At 40.0% G+C, this 20,684-nt stretch overlaps 2 protein-coding genes across 4 annotated transcripts in view; both read right to left on the bottom strand.

Moving 5' to 3' along the window:
* Window positions 1-1,676, bottom strand: part of elf1 (E74-like ETS transcription factor 1) — a 56,087-nt gene extending 54,411 nt beyond the window's left edge. For all 3 annotated transcript variants that reach the window (XM_083785819.1, XM_083785820.1, XM_083785821.1), the window contains exon 1: window positions 1,428-1,676. The gene's annotated coding sequence lies outside the window, so the exon portion shown is untranslated. The remainder of the gene's footprint in view (window positions 1-1,427) is intronic.
* Window positions 1,677-5,843: 4,167 nt separating this feature from the next.
* LOC310873149 (ninjurin-1-like) lies at window positions 5,844-20,285 on the bottom strand. The gene is made up of 3 exons (XM_083785467.1): window positions 20,134-20,285; window positions 15,099-15,342; window positions 5,844-8,022 (listed from the first exon to the last, which is right to left on the bottom strand). Exons 1-3 carry the CDS (start codon window positions 20,191-20,193, stop codon window positions 7,880-7,882), a joined length of 447 nt encoding a protein of 148 aa, XP_083641593.1. The 5' UTR covers window positions 20,194-20,285; the 3' UTR covers window positions 5,844-7,879.
* Window positions 20,286-20,684: the final 399 nt, after the last annotated feature.

Genomic DNA, 20,684 nt, shown 5'->3' with positions numbered 1-20,684 from the left:
GACAGAGCTTGATAGGAGAGGAAAGACTTCAATCAGAAACATGAGGCGATGTTTAGAGTATAGGCATACGAGTCCATTCTTGCAACATACCAGAGTATATTTAGAAGCTCTTATAGTGTTGTATAATTGGTGTCAGTCAACTGAAATTTCCAATTATCTGCAATGGGATGGCTGTTGGGGAGTGGTAAAGGATTGGTTGGTAAAGCTGGGCCTGTCTCTCTCTACCATGGACATTGGACAAGGCCCCTGACTCTCCCTATCTCATTCCCTAATTCCTTCATTTCCCTGAAGAATAGTGAGTGCAGTTGACCAATGATGTTCTGTTTGTATGTTCCACGACACAAGCATCTTAACACAAAAATGTAAACATCTGGCAAACATTTAGACAAGCCCTGGGGGTGGGGTGGTTTGTTATGAACTATTTGAGGAAAGACTATTTTGTTTGTACAGTAGCATGTATGCCACTCAAAAGTGACATAAAAATGCTTATTCCTGTGATGTAACAGTTTCAGTCAGTATTTGTGAATATGAACAAGTTCCCAAAGCAAGAAATACAAATAAAACCTCTAATCTGTGTTTTCGCTCAGTGTCACCCAAGGACTCACAGTCACAGAATACTTAGTTGTAGGCTAATAGCCTTCACTTGCAAATTCCTAGACCTAGCAGACCTAGTTTGAAATATGACCAACATTCCCAAATTTGCCCAACCACATCCCCAGCAAAAGTTCAGCTTCAGCAGTTTGCAAGACAAACTTAGACAAAGTTATATAGACAGGCTTCTGCAATTAATTAATCACACAAGATTCTATCTAGAGGCCGCTAATAATTTAAAAGACCTTCAACACTAGACTGTCCCATTCTTTCATTGTAAAAGAAAAAACACAGTGAACAATCAGCACGCACGCACACACACACACACACACACACACACACACACACACACGTATTATTGCGCGCGCGCGCATGTCACATGCCATCCGTGGTGCCGGACAGAACAGGGTGAGATCAGATGGTAGCAGACCGACCGAACCACTGGCAGTCTGGCACGTCTGCGTCTCTGACTCACATCAGAGGACAGGGGTTCTGCTACTGCCTACTAGTCAACTGGCAACGCCAACCTTGCTAAAATAGGCACAATTCGCATTCTTAAAATGCAATTCAAAGAATTTCAAACTCAGCCGTCAAGTAGGCTAATTACCAGACAGCTTGTGGAAAAGAAATTAAATGTTTAACCTGAAGAACACCCCCGAGTGGGCATGCCAGGCTACATGCAAAAGAGACTAATTCTCAATGTGTTTTTACTGGTTAAATAAAGGTAAATGTTGATTTCCAACATACTAAAGCAAAAGGTAAACTCCATTCCGCATACGCATTACGCATGGCTAAATAAAAACAGCAATACTCTGCATTGTGTGGACTGCACTTACCTAAATGATAAGCAATATTGTAATTCCTTTAACAAATGCAAACTGCCATCCTGACGAAACTCGTCGGCATTGTAGCAGCTGGTAGTGATTGATAGGTAATCCTCCGACCTTTTTACCTACGGTGCGAGTCGAGGTGTGTACATTTTCATGCAAACACTGTCCGGCTGCCCTCCACTTTTCATGTTTGTTGTCTGTGACAGAAAGGGTGCACTTTCTTTTCCCCGGACAGCAGTGAGAGAGCTGATCGGAGCTGATGCATGGGGAATTCCTAGTCAGTCACATTTTCCCTGAGAAATGATTGGCCAGCCCAAGAGTTTCACTGGAACTGGGAGGCGAGAACAGAAAAGTCAGGACAACTAACATGACTTCATCATATTAAGTAATGAGTCATGACGCAGGTAATCTGTTGACAGTTCCACTGTCCACACACTTCCACACACAACTTCCACAGGCCACAGCGCAAATATAGGCGATTTACAAGCTCTAGCTCCCAATGCATTCCATTGCAAAAAGTGATGCGCTTTTATTCTCGTTTTCTATATCATGTACGATGTATATATTCTATATATATATATATATATATATATATATATATATAGAACGGTTGTTTACAGTTTCATCCAAGTATAACGTCGCGTCACCACTCACCAGGCTTCTATTACAGTTTTCCACATAGCCTACCAGTCCATTGATCCAAAGTTCCAAACCAAGTAGTATTCTCGGCAGTGGAGCCGTAGCCATGGTATGCTCCTCGGCGAAAGCGAAAGTATGTGGCCGTCTCTGCTCTCTGCCCGCCGGGTGGCGCCTCTCTGGATTGGGATCGAACCGCAGAGTGTGTGTGTCCCCACATTGTTATTGGCTATTAGTTTTTACACGTATATTTTAAATAAAATCTGATATTACAGAATGATTAGCTTGTTAAAGTCTGACTCTGAACCACGTGTTGTGTTTTGAGCACTAAAAGTTATGTTCCCATACCGGGAGTCGAACCCGGGCCGCCTGGGTGAAAACCAGGAATCCTAACCGCTAGACCATATGGGAATGATGCCACGCAGTGATATATTCTTACATATGATTCAATCATGCATACATAACATACTCATGATGTTAATGTCGTCTTGATTTGTAGGCTATATAATTACATTTCTAAAAAAACATGAGGAATATGTGCAATGCGTAATTATGCGTAAACAATGTATGTGTTCTATGCAGCAGTGCGATACGATAGCTGCCATTATAGCCATACCCGCCATGGCCATACCTGGCAACTAACCACCATCTAGTGGTTATTTCTGGACTCTTCCTGTGCTCTGCTCAACAATAAATATAAATAATATAGTTCACTTCTCACAGAATTACTTGGTAGCCAAGTCATTAAAATGACACAGAGAAAACGTTGAGAAGCGAACATTCTTCGCCTCTTAATGTGCTCAACAATAATACAATATTAGTAACATATTATTAGTGCAACAAACCATGTGCAACCTAGCCCATGATTATCAGACTGTAGCTTTCTTGAAACAAGAGATGCAGTCCACTCAGAGAGTGGGCGGGTCTTTGGGCTGGATCCAGGCTATGTGCAACCCAGATTCGGTACAAACAAGGGACTAAATTATTTTCATGTGGAACGCCCTACCAACAGTCATTAAGACATGCGAATCCCTTGACTCCTTCAAATCCGCTCTCTACGGACGGCTGCAACTCAAAACTGGCCCCCGTAAAATCTGAATCCCCCACCCACCTATTGTGTTTGTGAATCAGTGGACCATGACACAGCTTAAACAGACTCTTCTTTACTTTCAAACTCGGAGTAATCAATAACAACGGCAAAGCAGCAACATCACACACATCCATGTTGTATCAGACTGAAGTAGTCGATCCCAGATAATCCCTCCAATCATCAGCAACACAGGAATATGCAACGAGCGCAGCACAATCAAACAGCTGTCAGTGAGACAACACCACCCCTTTCTCCCCGGGCCCTCACTGTATGTCCCCCCCCCCCCCCCCCCTTTTTACCTCCTCTATGATTTCATGTTTTTTGGCTATATAGTATGTGTATATTTGTAGGCCATGCCATGTTAGTGTCGAAATCAGATATAGTCATCGGTTATTATAAACATTGTTCCAATTAATGCTGTTCATTCCCTGTTTCCCCCCTGTAGAATCTAAACTCACATGTGGCTACAGAGCCCTTGGCATGGCAACTCTGGCTCTGGGCAAAAAAGCTCAGGAGGTTCTCATATGGTACACAGAAAAAACCCTAAAAATCAGTGAGTGTGTCGATCATCACAGCTACTGCAGTAATATCCTCTGAATGGTACCAAGACCAGGCAGGCCAACACATGAATTCAGGGGTTGAATCATGCATCATGCCATCTGCACATCATTGTTTATATATCGTTATGCTAATGTTGTTAATCTGAAAGGGAAAAGAAAATGCATTTTCAGATTTCCATTTTTCACAATTTTCATTTGATATTTCAGGTCTAGAATGTAGATACTGTTGAAGTTACAGTTATGCATTATGATGTCTATGTAATATTATGTTACATATGGGTTAACTAGTCTTGCATAGCCAGATGACCATGTAGATGACGGTCTACTCCTATGTCTAGGGACCTCTAAATTAAATTAGTCCCACGCTAGCCTGACACTGAATTTTCATTTAGTTTCACTTTTTATTTATTGTATATTTATTGGTTTTTTAGACATGGTAGCGATTCAGGGCTGGAGCCAGACTAGGCCCACCCACCTCCAATACGAAGGAATGCCTCTAACATCTTTGCATTAGTTTCTGTGAAGTAATTTCCAAAATATTTCCACACAGTTTTAGCCAATTCAATGAATTTAGATGTCACCTGTCATATCAGATAATAAGATTCAGTAGGTGGAGATCTCTGATCATCTGGTTATGCGTAACAGTTTTTGACCCATTTCAAAGTGCATTAAATAAAGCAGCATTCCAATCACCAGTGCACACCATTTGAAAAGAAAACCGTGATTTTATACGTAATAAACACACACACACACACACACACACACACACACACACACACACACACACACACACACACACACACACACACACACACACACACACACACACACACACACACACACACACACAAAACATATATAGCCTATATATTTACTATACTTTGAAAACACATTTTAAAACCTAACCTATAACAAGCATACCACATTTTATGACATTTGACATTGAAAAATGAAAGTTGAGATCCTGTGTGTTTTGAACAGTAGACCCTATTTATGAAGGTGGTGATGTGAGGAAATATATATGTACATAATAAAATCCTCTTAATGTATAATTTTTTGTAATCCGAAGGTGTATAAATGTACCCATTTGGGTACAAATGTACCCATTTGGATACATTGTACACTCAGAGGTAAATTAATTACTGATTTTTTTTACTGGTTTTGGTAGAACACGAGTGCCCTCTCCTGGCCATCAAGAGTATCTACATATCACTCTTATTATTTACATCGTTTTCTCGGCGATTGGTTTTGTTTGGTGCTTTATCTGTATAAAACTCTGGACTTTTGACAAACCAATTACAATTAGTCGATAATAGCGACTGTAAACGTTTTTGACGAGTCTCCACCGGTACATTACTGCAGGGACGTGATCGGCGCATACGATTGGTCCAAACGAATCAAATATGCAGGCGTCGCGCAGTGCATTGTGAGTGAGTTGCGGACGAATACAAAAGTAAATATACCGTAGATTACATTAAAAGAACAATAATTATGGTCAATGCTTTTGCTAAGATAACCAATATAACAGGTAATATGATTAATGCTCGCGTCTTGAATTGTAATTCAATCGTAATGGGACCCACAGTTTTATCCTAAGCCATGTGATGTGGTAAAATTATCCCATCTACAGGATGTAATTTGCCCCAATATATAAAGAGAGGCCATGGTTAATGTTGTATTCACAACACAACGTTATTTCATAATGACATTTTTAAATTAATAAAATAGGAAAAGGTGAAAATCTGACATTGACTCCTGCTACTGTCTGTACCTCATTCTGTCTGATAGGCAGCAAATGGGATATTGTTTGTTCTAAATAAATATTCATAAGGGGATATGATTTATAAATATTTGGTGCATAATTATACACTATGTGTTAGTGAGTCTGTATAAACGTCACATTCTGTGTAGTGTATTTAAGATTGCCTTAGAACACAAGTGCCATGATATGTGATAAAGGACAACCAAAACAATATTCATATTGTGTTTTGTCGTTTTATTTACAAACTTCATTGGTCACACAATGGGAATTTACAGTGCAAACGATTATACAGATTATAAAATTGGGCAAATAAATTGGTCCTTTAAAATTATAAAAATGTTTTCAAAGTAAACAGATAATTAACTTTTTGTTTGTTTGTTGCATAGAACAAAACCAAAGCATGCATACATAACTGAGGTTTGAGAACTGTAAACAGTAAAAGCTTTGACCACTAGAGTGTGGCATTGTTTAAAATAAAGCTGCTTTCTCGGGTAACAAGGCCTCATCTAAGGCAGTAGGATTCCTAATATAACACTGTAGGCCTTGAGCCATAGCCTATGTAGACAAACATACTATACTACACGTACACACTCTGGTCCAAACTCCAAAGTACAAACCTCACTGAAAGGTGAGTTCTAATAGTCAAGTGCTTTGGGAATCAGCTGTGAAGATTTACAAAATAATCCAAAAAGCATATTTAGGAGGTTCATAGACACCCAAACTGGAACTGAGAGAGATGGAGAGATGGTAGGCTAATTGAATGCTTATGATATGTAGATAATGAAAGGCCTAACATAAATTGCATTGTTTTACTGAGTATGATAAGAGTTCTCATAGAGGTAATCAAATTGATCGTATATATATATATATAAAAAGCTTGCACAACCACTGAAAATCAGACAATTCAATAATACAATTCTGCACACTCTGGCTTAAAGGGCTCCCAGTCAAACTTTATTTGATTAATGTTTTGACCAAAACGTCTTCTTCAGAATGTGAAGCTTTGGACTGGTAGACCTTTAAGCCACTGTATGTAGACTTTTATTGTAAGAATAAAATTGATCTTTACATAACATTACATAAAAACTGACCAATAGAATGTCTGGTGTAGTGGTATCAGGAGAACTGTGTATACTGTATACACACATTTTGCAAAGAAAAGAAAAGAGAGGAGCACATATTTTTGGCAGATGAGTAAATTACAAACAAAGTGCTCTTTGATCAGGGTGATACAGTTGATGCATAAAAAAGAAGAAAAACATGAAAGAATAAATAAAAGCACAAATAAAAATGCTTTATTTGTGACTACTGTCACCCTGATACTGGCCAGTGTGCCTGACGCTTTTTAATCCTTGCTATGCATTATCCATAGCACAAATAAAGGCTCAAATAAAGGTTAGGATAACCATAGGTATGTATATGATATAGACTATATATCATGACTGAAGAAAAGTATTTGTGTAAAGAGGTAGTGATATTATGTGCTCGTCTGCTCGAGGAATGTTGTGACCTACTCTTTGGAATAGTAACTTAGATTTGTCTCCAAAAGTGCAAAGAGCAGCAACAAGACATACTTAGATTTGAGTAATAAAAAAAACTTTAACAAAAACCTTTATCCTAACATAACTAGTTGATATAACAATGATGATGATGATGTACTTTAGTAATAGCCAAAGGGTAATTAGTATTGTCACCAGTTCAGAAACACAGAAATATATTAAAATGGCCGACAAAACATCTGTGTTAAAAAAGAAAAGAAAAAGAAAAGTATATTATTATCATCATCATCATCCTCCTGTTTCAAAGCAGTAGTTAACATTGCTTTGTAGTGTTTCTTTTTGCTTCAAAAGAAACATACCGGTATTTCCAAAAATGCTGACCGTTCTGGACAAAAGCAAAGCCAAATCACGCTAAGAAGAGATGAAAAAAGAATGTGCTGCTCTCAGCCCAAATCATTGCAACATAGAATTATGTTAAACTGTTATTTAAACTGTTTCAAATCTTCATTTATATTTTTGACAACACTAACTGATTGCTGTATACGCAGTACCCACTGAAAACAGAGTGGGTGGGCAGACTGGGCACACAGCATATAACTGTATACCCTCCACTACACCACTGCCCTTCAGCAAAAATAAGTCGGCTAGTATATTAAACCATGGAAGGACTTGATGGGCACATCAAAATCATCATTTCATCCTTTAGTTAACCAAGAATGTCACAGCTGGAGATTTGAGGGAGCATGGATTTGTCAAGTATCACAAAATAACAAAATTTGTGTCTATTATTTCAAGACACAAAAGTTGTCAAATGAAGATGAATTGTCCATATACAACAATGGCCTATACACGGATCCCCACCTGTTTAAAATGTTGATCAGAAGACAGAGGGGTCATTGAGGAACAGTCGGTCATGAGTTGGAATGAGGCTGCTGTGTGCCAAATGCTGTGATGAAGACGTTGACGACGACTATGATGAAAACAAATGCTGTGGCGACGTTCTCCATGATATTAAGCCTGTAGTGCATGCTCTCATCATTCAAGTTCCACTTCACTTTGGAAAAAAAGACAAATGGAAAGTCATAGTCAAATTCAGCGAAGTCACAATATGGCCCTCAATGTCTAGAAATGAGCCAGAAGAGGGCGATAGAACAGAGTTTACCAAAGCAGAATGTCTTGCTGGATCTTTCCCTACATAAATCCTCACCCCCACTTTTTGTTTGTTTACATTTGGTTTCTAGTCTTTAACCTTTTTAACTAGTTTATTTTTGGAATACAATTGTTTTTATTTTTCTGTTCTGTAAGCGACTTTGAAAAAGCGCTATATAAATTGTATGTATTATTATATTATTACTTGCGCAAGCAGAGCGTGCAAGTACTAGTTTCGCCCGGGACTTGTATGCACCGTCCCAGCCGTCCCGCCACTTTTGACGCGTATCCACCATCCCAGCAAATTGTGCCTGATACGGCAGCGGTGCCAGATTACATGGTGTATATGTATAACTAGCTCTCAATGATGACGTAAAAAATATGTGGATTAAAGGACCCAATGCCAGAGTGTAATTGGTTTTCGATGGTGACGTAATGACAATATGTTTTAGTGTTGGGAGGATTAAAGGTAATGCTCCTATGTATGTAATCTGGCACCACTGCCGTATCAGGCACAATTTGCTGGGACGGTGCATACGCATCAAAAGTGGCGGGACGGCTGGGACGGTGCGTACGGCGCAAAGTAACCACAGTATACCGCTAATCAACTTACAAATTACATATACATAGTATATGTATAACTAACTAGCTCTCAATGATGACGTAATAAAGATGTGGATTAAAGGACCCAATGCCAGAGTGTAATTGGTTTTCGATGGTGACGTAATGACGATGTGACTATGTACATACATGTAATCTGGCACCACTGCCGTATCAGGCACAAGTAGTCATTACTGAGGTTTGTAGCGGTCGAAAGTACTTGCGCGCTCTGCTTGCGCACTAGTAGGCCATGTATGGCCTACTAGTGCAACTGTACAACAAGCAAGTATGCACTCGACAGAGTGCAGTTCTAGTTACTTGCGCAAGCAGAGCGCGCAAGTAATAATTTCGCCCGGTCTTCGTTCACCGTGACAGCCAACCCGCCATTTGATGTGTATGCGAAAAAAAACAGCAAATCTGTGCCTGGTTTTCTGGGACCAGATCACATAAATGACCATATGTCTTACGTCATCATTTAGAGCTAGTCATACGTATAATATATACATAATCAGTAAAATAAAATAGCAAATTGTGCCTGATCTGCTGGGACCAGAGTATGTGGTGTGTATATGTATGACTAGCTCTCAATGATGACGTAAGAAATATGGTCATTTATGTAATCTGGTCCCAGCAAACCAGGCACAAATCTGCTGTTTTATTTGCATACGCATCAAATGGCGGGTTGGCTGTCACGGTGTTTTGCGCAAAGTAACCACAGTATACCGCTAATCAACTTACAACTACATACTCTATATATTATATGTATATGTATACGTATGTCTTACGTCATCATTTAGAGCTAGTCATACGTATACTATATACATAATCAGTAAAATAAAATAGCAAATTGTGCCTGATCTGCTGGGACCAGAGTACGTGGTATGTATATGTATGACTAGCTCTCAATGATGACGTAAGAAATATGGTCATTTATGTAATCTGGTCCCAGCAAACTAGGCACAAATCTGCTGTTTTATTTGCATACGCATCAAATGGCGGGTTGGCTAGCACGGTTTTTGGCGCAAAGTAACCACAGTATACCGCTAATCAACTTACAACTACATACTCTATATAGTATATCTATACGTATGTCTTACTTCATCATTTAGAGCTAGTCATACGTATACTATATACATAATCAGTAAAATAAAATAGCTAATTGTGCCTGATCTGCTGGGACCAGAGTACGTGGTGTGTATATGTATGACTAGCTCTCAATGATGACGTAAGAAATATGGTCATTTATGTAATATGGTCCCAGCAAACCAGGCACAAATCTGCTGTTTTATTTGCATACGCATCAAGTGGCGGGTTGGCTGGCACGGTTTTTGGCGCAAAGTAACCACAGTATACCGCTAATCAACTTACAACTACATACTCTATATAGTATATGTATATGTATATGTATGTCTTACGTCATCATTTAGAGCTAGTCATACGTATACTATACATAATCAGTCAAATAAAATAGCAAATTGTGCCTGATTTGCTGGGACCAGAGTACATGGTGTGTATATGTATGACTAGCTCTCAATGATGACGTAAGAAATATGGTCATTTATGTAATCTGGTCCCAGCAAACCAGGCACAAATCTGCTGTTTTATTTGCGTACGCATCAAGTGGCGGGTTGGCTGGCACGGTGCGCAAGCAGAGCGCGCAAGTAATAATTTCGCCCCCAAGTAATAATTTAGATCACTTTTTAGTTTTTCAAAGAAAAATAAATCATGATCTAGAATATATCTACATTGATAAAACTGTATTTCTTATATAGATAGAAACTTGAACCATACTTAATAATACTAGGTGTTTATATGCATAAAGTAGGTAGGTAGCAAATAGTTACACCTAATAATTATACATTTCAAACGTTCCTTCACAGAGATACTGAGATTTGACAGTTTACAGCGGTCGAAAGTACTTGCACTTGTGCTTGCGCACTAGTTGGCCATTTATGGCCTACTAGTGTGCAACAAGCAAGTATGCACTCGACAGAGTGCAGTTCTAGTTGTTATTATTATTATCATGAGATATTAGACTAATCATTCCTCCATTTCTGAGTTATAACATAAATGAACAGCATGTTGTTGGCATGTATTGCCCTCAAGTGAATATCTGTCATGGTAATTCAATGACATTATATGCCTCACTGGTCCAGAGAAGAAAGATGTGAGAACCAGGTAGAGATGGACAGGTTTTGCATGTTTCATGCACCACCAGCTGACATACAGTATGTCAACAACATGAAATCAGACTGTAATTACAACCTGTTCCTCTTTGCAGATGCCACAACTCAGCTAGTCTTTCACCATGACAAACTAGAGGTAGTAGTATTTAGTATTAGTAAGTATTTGAAATGTATACTTTTGTTGCCTTGGCAAAACAGACTTGATACTCTTTAATTATAAACTAAAGAGGTCTCCTGGGTTCACAGTGGTAGTGATCCTAAAGTTATAGCCATTGGAAGAATTTACTTACTTATACTGCATATTAGACAATAATCTTTCTGGCAAGAGTATGGCACTAAACAGAAGAGCTGGCAGTGGCAATGTCCAAAGCCGTTTTGATTATCTTGGTACAATAGCATCCCTAAAATCTTTTTTTAATACTCTACAGCAGGGGTTTTCAACTGATTATGAACCATTGACCAGTATGACCACCATCCTGACTAAGAATCAACCTGGGGACCACTGTTGTGTTGGGAGGGGGGACATGGGCGTGGTGTGGGGGGAAAAGCTTGAAATTAAATAATAACTGTCAAGGGCTTAATTTAATTTGTCAATTTGAGGTGACTTAAAGCAAGCCCTTAACAGTCGTTATTTAACTGACATATTCTAGTGGTCCAGATCTCAAAACAGATTGAGCACCACTGATCTATTTCCCATGGTTACCCGTATTCCGTTCTCTTAACCTTCTATATTAAACCCATGTTAACTGATTCATTGTAACTTATGTATGAGCGAGCAGACACATTATGGGCACATTTACTAATAATGGTGATTCTTTCCCTTCTTGAGATTCTAACTCCCTTTTCTGTGGAAGTTCTTGACGTCCAACATTGACGCATCATCATACATACATCACCAGGTCTTTTATTGCACTGTTTCTCAAATTGTGGTTGTTTTAAAACAAGAATGACACACGTATCATTAACAGCCAGGTGAAACAAGTGTTCTCTGTTGTGCATCTGTCCCCCTTTTCTGTGGCGTTACAGACTCTGGATTGAGACCATATAGTTATAATATATCTAGAGAGCGGATGAAGAGTGGCAGGCTATTCACTTCAATGGAAGTCTGGGGGCTTGGTTGAGACTTCCGCGCAGTATGGGGTCAGAATCCCATTGGCCTAGGCAGCGTTTCAGAGTATGAGGTCAGACTCGGCCAGCCAATCAGGACTAGGTTGCACAAAGGTCCTCATAGCCAACAGCAGCGATCATAAGCCAGGTTTCACCTGGCAAAAATCATCCCTTTCCTACATTACTAAATGCATGGTCAGGGACCACATGCAATACCTTCACGGACCACCGGTGGTCCATGGTCCACCAGTTGAAAACCCCTGCTTTACAGCAGTCATGTGGAATGGGTTACCTACAAACATCAAGTCAATTAGCATTATTGTTAGCTTCAAGTCCTCTAAAGTGACTTTAGAGGAGCTGATTTATAATCAGGACAGCTGGTCCTGACTATAAATGTACTGTTTTTCACTGCATTTATTCCCCCACCTATGACATGCTGTTATATATTGTTTCCGAAACAACATGCACTTCATTGTCTCCACCAGGCCGAAGGCATGTGGGGAGAGTATGTTTTGCACTCCGTCCGTCCGTGTGTCCGTCCGTGTGTCCGTGAACAGCTAATCTCGGCCACCGTTAACCCGGTCGATGCCATATTTTGCACACACACTCCCTGGATGCCAACCATGAACCTCTGCCCCAAACTTTCCAGAACGGCCTGTTATAGCGCCACCAGGAGGCCGCTTTGTGCAAAACAAGTTTTTCAATGCCATATTTTGCACACACACTCCCTGGATGCCAACCATGAACCTCTGCCCCAAACTTTCCAGAACGGCCTGTTATAGCGCCACCAGGAGGCCGCTTTGTGCAAAACAAGTTTTTGCACAGTACACCTACAGATTTTGTCCAAACATCACGCAAATTGGTACACAGTCTCTCTAGAGCCATTCAACGAAACGGGTCTTTCAGATTTATCAGACTCCATCCTGATTGGTTAAGATTGGCTTCCAAAGTTCACAGGAGTGCTCAGTTTCAAACAAAATGCTGCAAATCATGAACACATCGCGTGATTTCCGTGAAATTGTGCACCCACATTCCCACTAGGCCGAGGACGAAATGCCACATGAACAATTTCAACTCAGCCTCAAGGTGGCGCTATAACTGGCCGAAAAGTGTTTTTACCTCTAACTGCACGGATCTGTGGATAACCTGGTGGAGACCTGTGCCCGGAAGGGCACTTTTTCTAGTTACAACTATTTTATGTAGCCTCCAGTGCAATAACAATTGTCATCTGTTGAAATTGCAGTGTCAAATGTAATCCACTCAGGTATGAACAGGCCTGTACAAGACAATCATCCTATCTTTCAGTATGAGAATCAGATAACATAAGTCATAACTTCATAAGTCTTATGGCTTAGCAGTTGTTCAATAAGCCAATTACAATGCGCCTGTCCCTCTAAATAATGGGATCTAAACCGTTGCCACGTCCCTTCTGGTGATGGGAGGCGTACTATCATCCGACAGAGCATTGCTCCGAAGGAGCAATTCTCCGAGGTGCGCTGCGGGTCGGGAGAGGGTTGCGGTTAGGTTTAGGTGTCTGCCCCGGGGGAGGTTAGGGTTAGGGTGAGGGAGGAGGTAGGTTGTCGTTCGGACCAATGCTCCGTCGGATGAAAGGCATGCACTCTCTGGTGATGTCTCTTAGAAACACAGATGTGCCTTCCGTTTATGGGAACGAGGTAAACACTTCACTTGTAAACATTTTGCAAGTTTTTTTATACCGGTGACAAGAAACAAAATGCTACACACCGCAACTTAAAACACTATGGACAACACTATGGACACACAAGAAAAACAAGGTTCTTCCTATCTGCAAGTATTTTAGCCTGGCATCTCTGGCATGTTCCAGCAGAGCTTCTTGTCTAGTTCTTGTTTATGGCAGAGCAAGCCAGAGCACAAGTATTTGATTGTATTATATAATACACATGACAATAAAGTTGAACAGAACTGTATCTTTCAGGGTTTCCCCCCTTTCCCCGCCTCTGCCTATGACACAATCCCTAATCTATCTGGATGTTATAATAGAGACAACATAGGAAATTGGAAACAGCTGAAAACAGAGGGAATGAACAACTCTTCATCTGTCTCATTGGCTCCTCACACTCAATGGCATTCTCTGTCAACAAAAGATAAAGACGGTGTGGACAGGGGAGGAGGGGACACTTAACTCTAAGATAAACTGAACTAGCATGGGCCATTTCTACAGCAAGTTTTACCCAGAAACTCAAATATTGACCACTGAAACAGATAGTTTATTTACAATGTAAGATGATACATTTTGGGAGAGTGAGTTTTTAATGGGCGTGAGAATTTGTTTTAGGATAGTGCCTGAGATTATATATTACATTATTAAATATTAAAATACTATCATGGCTAACTATTTTTAGCAGATTAACAAGTTTACAACTGAAATAATACATGAACAGTACTCCACATCAGATGAAAACATTTGGAAATCACAGAATGTCTTGACATCAGTGCTGCTGAGTCACAAGTGGACATTGGACATTAATCAGTTACATTTTGCATAATGTCATGGGAGAAACCACAATGCTTAGATCCAGCTACTGACTAAGGAAGAACAATTACATTTAGTGCACCAATAAAACAGACAGGAAACAGACAATGTTTTTATTTATTTTTCTGTATTGTATTGAATTAAATTTTAGTAGATTGATATGGAGTGATCCAGCACCAGATTGAACTATACGAAGATTTCTTTGGGTGAGACCAATAAACTATTTATATACTTTGCCGGACCACGAAACATGTCAAACTAGAAGCTCAAACTTGTTGCGATGCGACACGCTGTGAGCTTGTAGATTATTTTAGCTATTTTTGAAAACAAAAAAAGGGTTAACTCTTTAGGCAGTGGCAAGCCAAAACAATACATGATGTATTATTTGGAATATTTCAGTTTAGCTTTAATCTTAACTATGAAATATGCTGACTCAGCATTTAGGAAAACGTATTGTGCCCGATGTGCTTCGTTGACCCCAAATTCAAAGACATCTTTTATTGCCATTTCATCCCCCATCTAGAATTGTGAAGTTTGTGGTTAATTTCCCACCCCACAATAAAGATACATACTCACCAATAAAGATCAGCAGTACTCCCACCACCACCTGAAGGATGAGGGAGATGCTGATGAGTGTGATGAGGGGAACATAGAATGTAAACTCTGGTCCTTGCTCCAGCACAGCCTTCAGCTGGGAGGCGTTGGCCATCAGCAGGGCTACGTCTAACATACTCTCTGCTGCACTCTTCTTATTGGCATAATGGTTCATGTTCAATGGTCCTCGTTGACCCCCCCGCCAGCGGCTCCGCCGTGGTGGAACCTGAGCAGAAACACTGGTGTCAGTATAAAAAAAACCCAAAAACCCAAAACAATGACATTTGGGCCTTGGAGGAAGTGAGAGTTGTGTTATGTGACCTCAACCTTCAAACTCCATTTTTAGAATGATGTTTTTTGTTATGTTTAGTTTTTTTTACTTCATCGTTAGGCAAAGCAAGTTTAATTGTATAGCACATTTCGACCAAATTACCAAGGCCATTTTTAAGTGCTTTCACACAAACCGTGTTGCATGAAAATAGCTGACCAACAAGTCCTCAACACGCTGCATTGTGACATGATGCATTGTGAGCTCACAGCGTATCTCATAATCATCTGTAGATAAACTATAAATAGCCAAAATAGGGACAGGTTGAAAGTGTTAAACCAATTGAATGGCTTTACTGTGTCACATAATAAACTATCATTGTATGACTCTACAATTTCAATGTTTTATATTTAAGGATGACATATTACATACATTCTAATAGGTGCAACAAAGTATTAATTTCTTAATTTGACTTGGTTTTAAATTGTAATCTGGGTTTAACCAGAACTCCACGAAATGATAGAAAGCAATGAAAGAATACATTTTGTCAAGTAACAGAGCCCTTGTTGTAAAAAAAAAAAAACTTTAAGGAATTGAAAGTGTTTAGTGTAACAGTTTGTCCTGAGTTTCACAAAGTGGTCAACCCCTTCTGGAAGGCATATTTCCATTCGACCTGGGTTACACCAAGGTCAGAAGGGAAGTCTCCACCCATACGGTGGGACAGCGACAGGAAACAGAATGGAAAATGTATTGACAAGATTCTTGGTGGTGCAGTGCTGAGTGCTGACACTGTGATAGTTCTAAAAATGTTGAGGCATAGAAGGGCAATGAGAGCAGGGAGGGATCTCATGTGATACTCATTTGTAAACACAATAATCTACACAATAGGTATTTGTGTTATGTGCTTCCTTTCTCTGACGTGGCGAAAAGCTGAGCCAATTTCTGTACCAAAACTAATATAAATATATTACATCACACAAAACCCTAAAAGCCAAACATTACCAAACCTTACATCACACATTAAAACCCCAAATACAACCCAAACATTACCAAGACAACATTCTCTTTTTTTCCATTCCAGAGTTAAGCAGAGCACTGTACAGTATGTTTCTTTTGGGTGGAGCTCAGTCTACCTCTCTAACAAGGACAGCCTTGTGCCCCAGGTTGGCATCATGAAATACTGAGGTTCAACTGTGCATGCTTTCCTCTCAATCTCTGACAACCTGCCAGACTGCAGTAGAGAAAGATGTCCTTGTGGTTGACCAACAGGTGCACAGTGAAACTATCAGTGTTCATTTTACTCTGAGAGGATACAAATGGAAGCTATTTGTACCCTCTCAGATTTACAAATGGCAAAAAACAATATATAGTATTAGTGTGACATGCTGCTGTATTTTGTGTCCCAAATGTAATTGGTGTTTCTCTTTTTTATAACCAGTGGTCAGTGGATTCTTTGTTTATTTTTGTCTTCATTTAATTGCCCAGGGGTGATTGATGTACTGATAATGCTGGCAGTAATGAGGCTTTACATTAATATTTTGTCTACAGCTATTACCTTTTGTCTTTTCGTAATATTATCACTATACATTATGTATTCATTTATATTATTAATTGATAACATGACACCCTCATGAGAGTTTTTAAATGGTTGCTTTAGTAAATAACATAATGTTATTTACATAATTATAATAGTTTGAGCTACAATTTCTTTGATTTGTGAATTTGATCATATTGATTCAGATATGCTAGTTAACATGTTCTTACTTCTTAATGCGAACCAGTAATAAGTATGTCAGTAATAAGCACTACTGTGGACTGACCCTGCACGTGCAAGACACATACTGTTTAAAATAAACAATGAGGAGAATCACCAAACATAGAGCGGAGTTAGAACAATAATGAGTAGTTATTCGCTGCCATCACTTTGGATGCCCATGGAAAACTAAGCAAACCAAGTTTATTTTCAAACTCACATGGGCGGTCAGTTTTGTGAAGAAAAAAAAAACAGTATTGATATCGTCACTTTTGTGAAAATAGTCAATCTACAAGCTGTCTTGTCTAGGTCTTTCTAGTTTTCCTAATTCTTTGTTCACGTCTTCCCCAGCTGTCAAAAATAAAAATGGACTTGAGTAGTCGGTGTCAATAGGGAATGGGATTATTTGAGTCGTTCAGGAGATGTAAACAGTCAAACGTTGATTTACTGGAGTGGGAGTGGGAGCGTTCTTCTCTCATCCACCATATTGCCAGACATGAGACAGTCACAGCACTTCTACACACCTGATTTAATTTCCCACTCATGATTAGTCTCAGTATATCCCTAGCCTCGTGACACAGTTTACTGCCTGTTTTGTTTTCCAGAAGCTTCCCATCTAGATAATCAGTTTTCTGACTAATCTCCTGTGTTCTGGAATCTGGATCCCAGATTGTTGCCTGGATTTACCAATACTGTGTGCTTTAGCCTGATCAGAGAGATTACCTGCTCTTTGGACCCGGACCATTTGCCATACCACTTCAAACTGAATCCCCCAAACTGTCCTGTTGATATCCCTCCTCGCCCTTTGACCATGATTCTAGCCTCACCCACATCTCTACCGTTTCACTTGTTTGTTCAATAATCTTGATGTGTTTTCACTCTCTTTCCCTCTGTGTGCCTAGCCAGGCTTACTTATCTGCGAAAAGAAAAGCCTGGTCACAACGTAAGGCAGAGAAGCTATCGGCGGATGTATCCTCCGGAACATCCGTCAAATGTATTTCCCCTGGATACGATATTTTCCTGACCAATCACAAGACTTGTTTCATTCGCGGAGAATGTAAACTGATTTGTAAAGCATCAACGTCATTTCCTTGGGCAATACTTCCGCTAAAATCCCGCAACTTCCTTTTAAAAGCTCATGCAGAATTGGCTGCCAACATCCTCTTTCCTTCCACTGTTCACTGATATCTGGAGTGAAGATACCGTCAGACTGGACAAAAGGATGGAGTCACTAGGAGTGATCATTAAAGTAGCAAAGAAAAGCACTCCACTATGAAGCCTTGGAAAGATCCTCCTAAATTATGGTATCATTAATCTTCTCATATCTTGACAACCTCCAACCGTTTTACAACAGCTTTTCCTTGCACTTCAGGAGTGTAAGTGTAAACAAAACCGGCATCTTTGCCGTAGAATCTGTACTCTGCCAGGAAAGTGTAATATCAACATTATTATTAACCAGCCTCACCATAAAAAGCGTCATACTGAGAACAACAGAAGATCAGGTTAGACTCAGGAATGTGATGGACTCTCTATTCCATTCCAAAGTCTTTGACCTTTCCAATAGCTAGCCCTCCTCTCACATAGGCCTGCCCCACATTAACACTTGTAGGGAGAAAACAGAAGACTCCCTTTCTAGTATAAACAATAAGTTGGACTGGTGATCAACTGCAACAGAACCACAGTCAATACAAAATACAACATTACAGATATGCCAGTGAACATGGATTGGACCTGCGCTCTGTCTGAATGGAATGGTGAAATGGTAAATGGTGCTATTATATCGCGCCTTTATCCAAGGTGCTTTATATTCATTGTGCATTAGGCCTATACATTCACCCATTCACACACTGATGGTGGAGGAAACCGTGCAAGGCACGGGAGCATTTAGCGGTTCAGTGTCTTGCTCAATGACACTTCGACACTAACTCTGGGGAGCCCGGGATCGGACTGAGAACCTTCCGCTTCCCAGGCAACATCAATTTCCAACGTTGCATTACATTGGACACCACAGGGTAAATGAAAGAGAGGGAGGCCCGAAAGGCCATTGAGAGAAAAACATCACCAAGTTGGAGAACTATGGAGAAGGCCAAAAACAAATAGAAGTGGGGGGATGTTGTTACTGCCTCCCCCTCCAACATAGAATGATGTTAAACAAAGTGTAACAGGACCCGTAATATACAAATATTTGTGATCCATTGTGGTGGATTCAGATAGCCTATGTATGCCCATGCCCAACCAATAGCCCATGCTAATCTTCCTTCATTCCATTGCAGGCTTTGGGGAATTATCAATGAAAACAGGAGGGGGTTGGGATTTCTGTCAACAAGAGTGTATTACCACATTGCTACAGGTGGAATTTCACCCATTTGCTATATCCAACAATAGCCAATAGGCATATGCATACTGTACGTATTCTAATTACAGAGCCACTTGATTACGTATTGTCCTATGGCCATTGGCCATAGACCTTAGTTAGGCTATAACTATCTTTTTTATATCACGAAGCAATAAGGGCAGGCTACACGACACTCCTCCTCGTAACGTAGCCTGCTGTACTGAAGAACAAAGTTAATTAAGTTACTTTTGTAACTTTATAAAACATTCACAATATCCTTGAATAGTCTATGTACTTGTAGGCTACTGACTTAAATCGATCAAGCTCGACTTTTATCCCCAAACTATAAGGGGAAAATAGAGTAGCAATTTACAGTTACTAATACTCATATATGGTTACTTATTCAGTGACACCGATGTCGACTTGTCATCATCAAATGGTGAAGAGGATGGCTGAGCTGCAGGATATGCTGATAGTCGCCGATTTTCAGCATATTTTGTCATTGCAACGGGTAGTTATGTCTTATGTGAGAATTCGACTTTAAACGCCGGATGAGGACATGAATTAGTCAATGAATTGCACAGGGCAGGGGCACCGTGCCATAATGGCACTGCCATTTGTAACGGGATCGGTGTGGTGTGGTTCGGTGCTATCTCCTTACCTCTATCTCGCCGTCGTCTCTGTCAGCATCGCCGTTCATTTCCACGTTTTCAGATGCCATCTTTCGTTTAAAGTTCAAATACAATGTGCGTGAATGCCGCCAAATACTTGCAGTCTGTGCGAGTGGGTTTGTCGACGGTCCAGTGGGCAATGTTGCTGTGACAAGAGAGGAGAGAGAGGCTGTATAATAAACTACCGCCCCTCAAACATGGGGGACGTTTGTCCTAATCGGGATGTAGCTGTAGCCTACTGTGTACACGTTATTGTACTGAAAGTATTCGCAATTTCGTAGGCCAGTAGTTGTAATAGAGTTACGGGGTATTTATTAACACATTGTTCGATTCCATGCTGTATAAGCACTATATAAGCACTTAATCTTAATGTCAGTGTGTGATTCCCATTACCACCCGAACCAGCAAGCTAGTTGGGGTAATTATAGTACCACCTTGTGTATGTTTGTGGGACAGCAACTTCTATGCTGTATGCCTTTTTTTCTTGAATGCCCATTATTATTGCAAGGTATTTATTGCCCGTCCTCCTATTGTGTTAAAT

Source organism: Protomyctophum parallelum, assembly GCF_964188405.1.
Source record: "Protomyctophum parallelum genome assembly, chromosome: 16".
NCBI lineage: Eukaryota > Metazoa > Chordata > Actinopteri > Myctophiformes > Myctophidae > Protomyctophum > Protomyctophum parallelum.
This window is presented reverse-complemented; position numbering and strand designations above follow the sequence as displayed.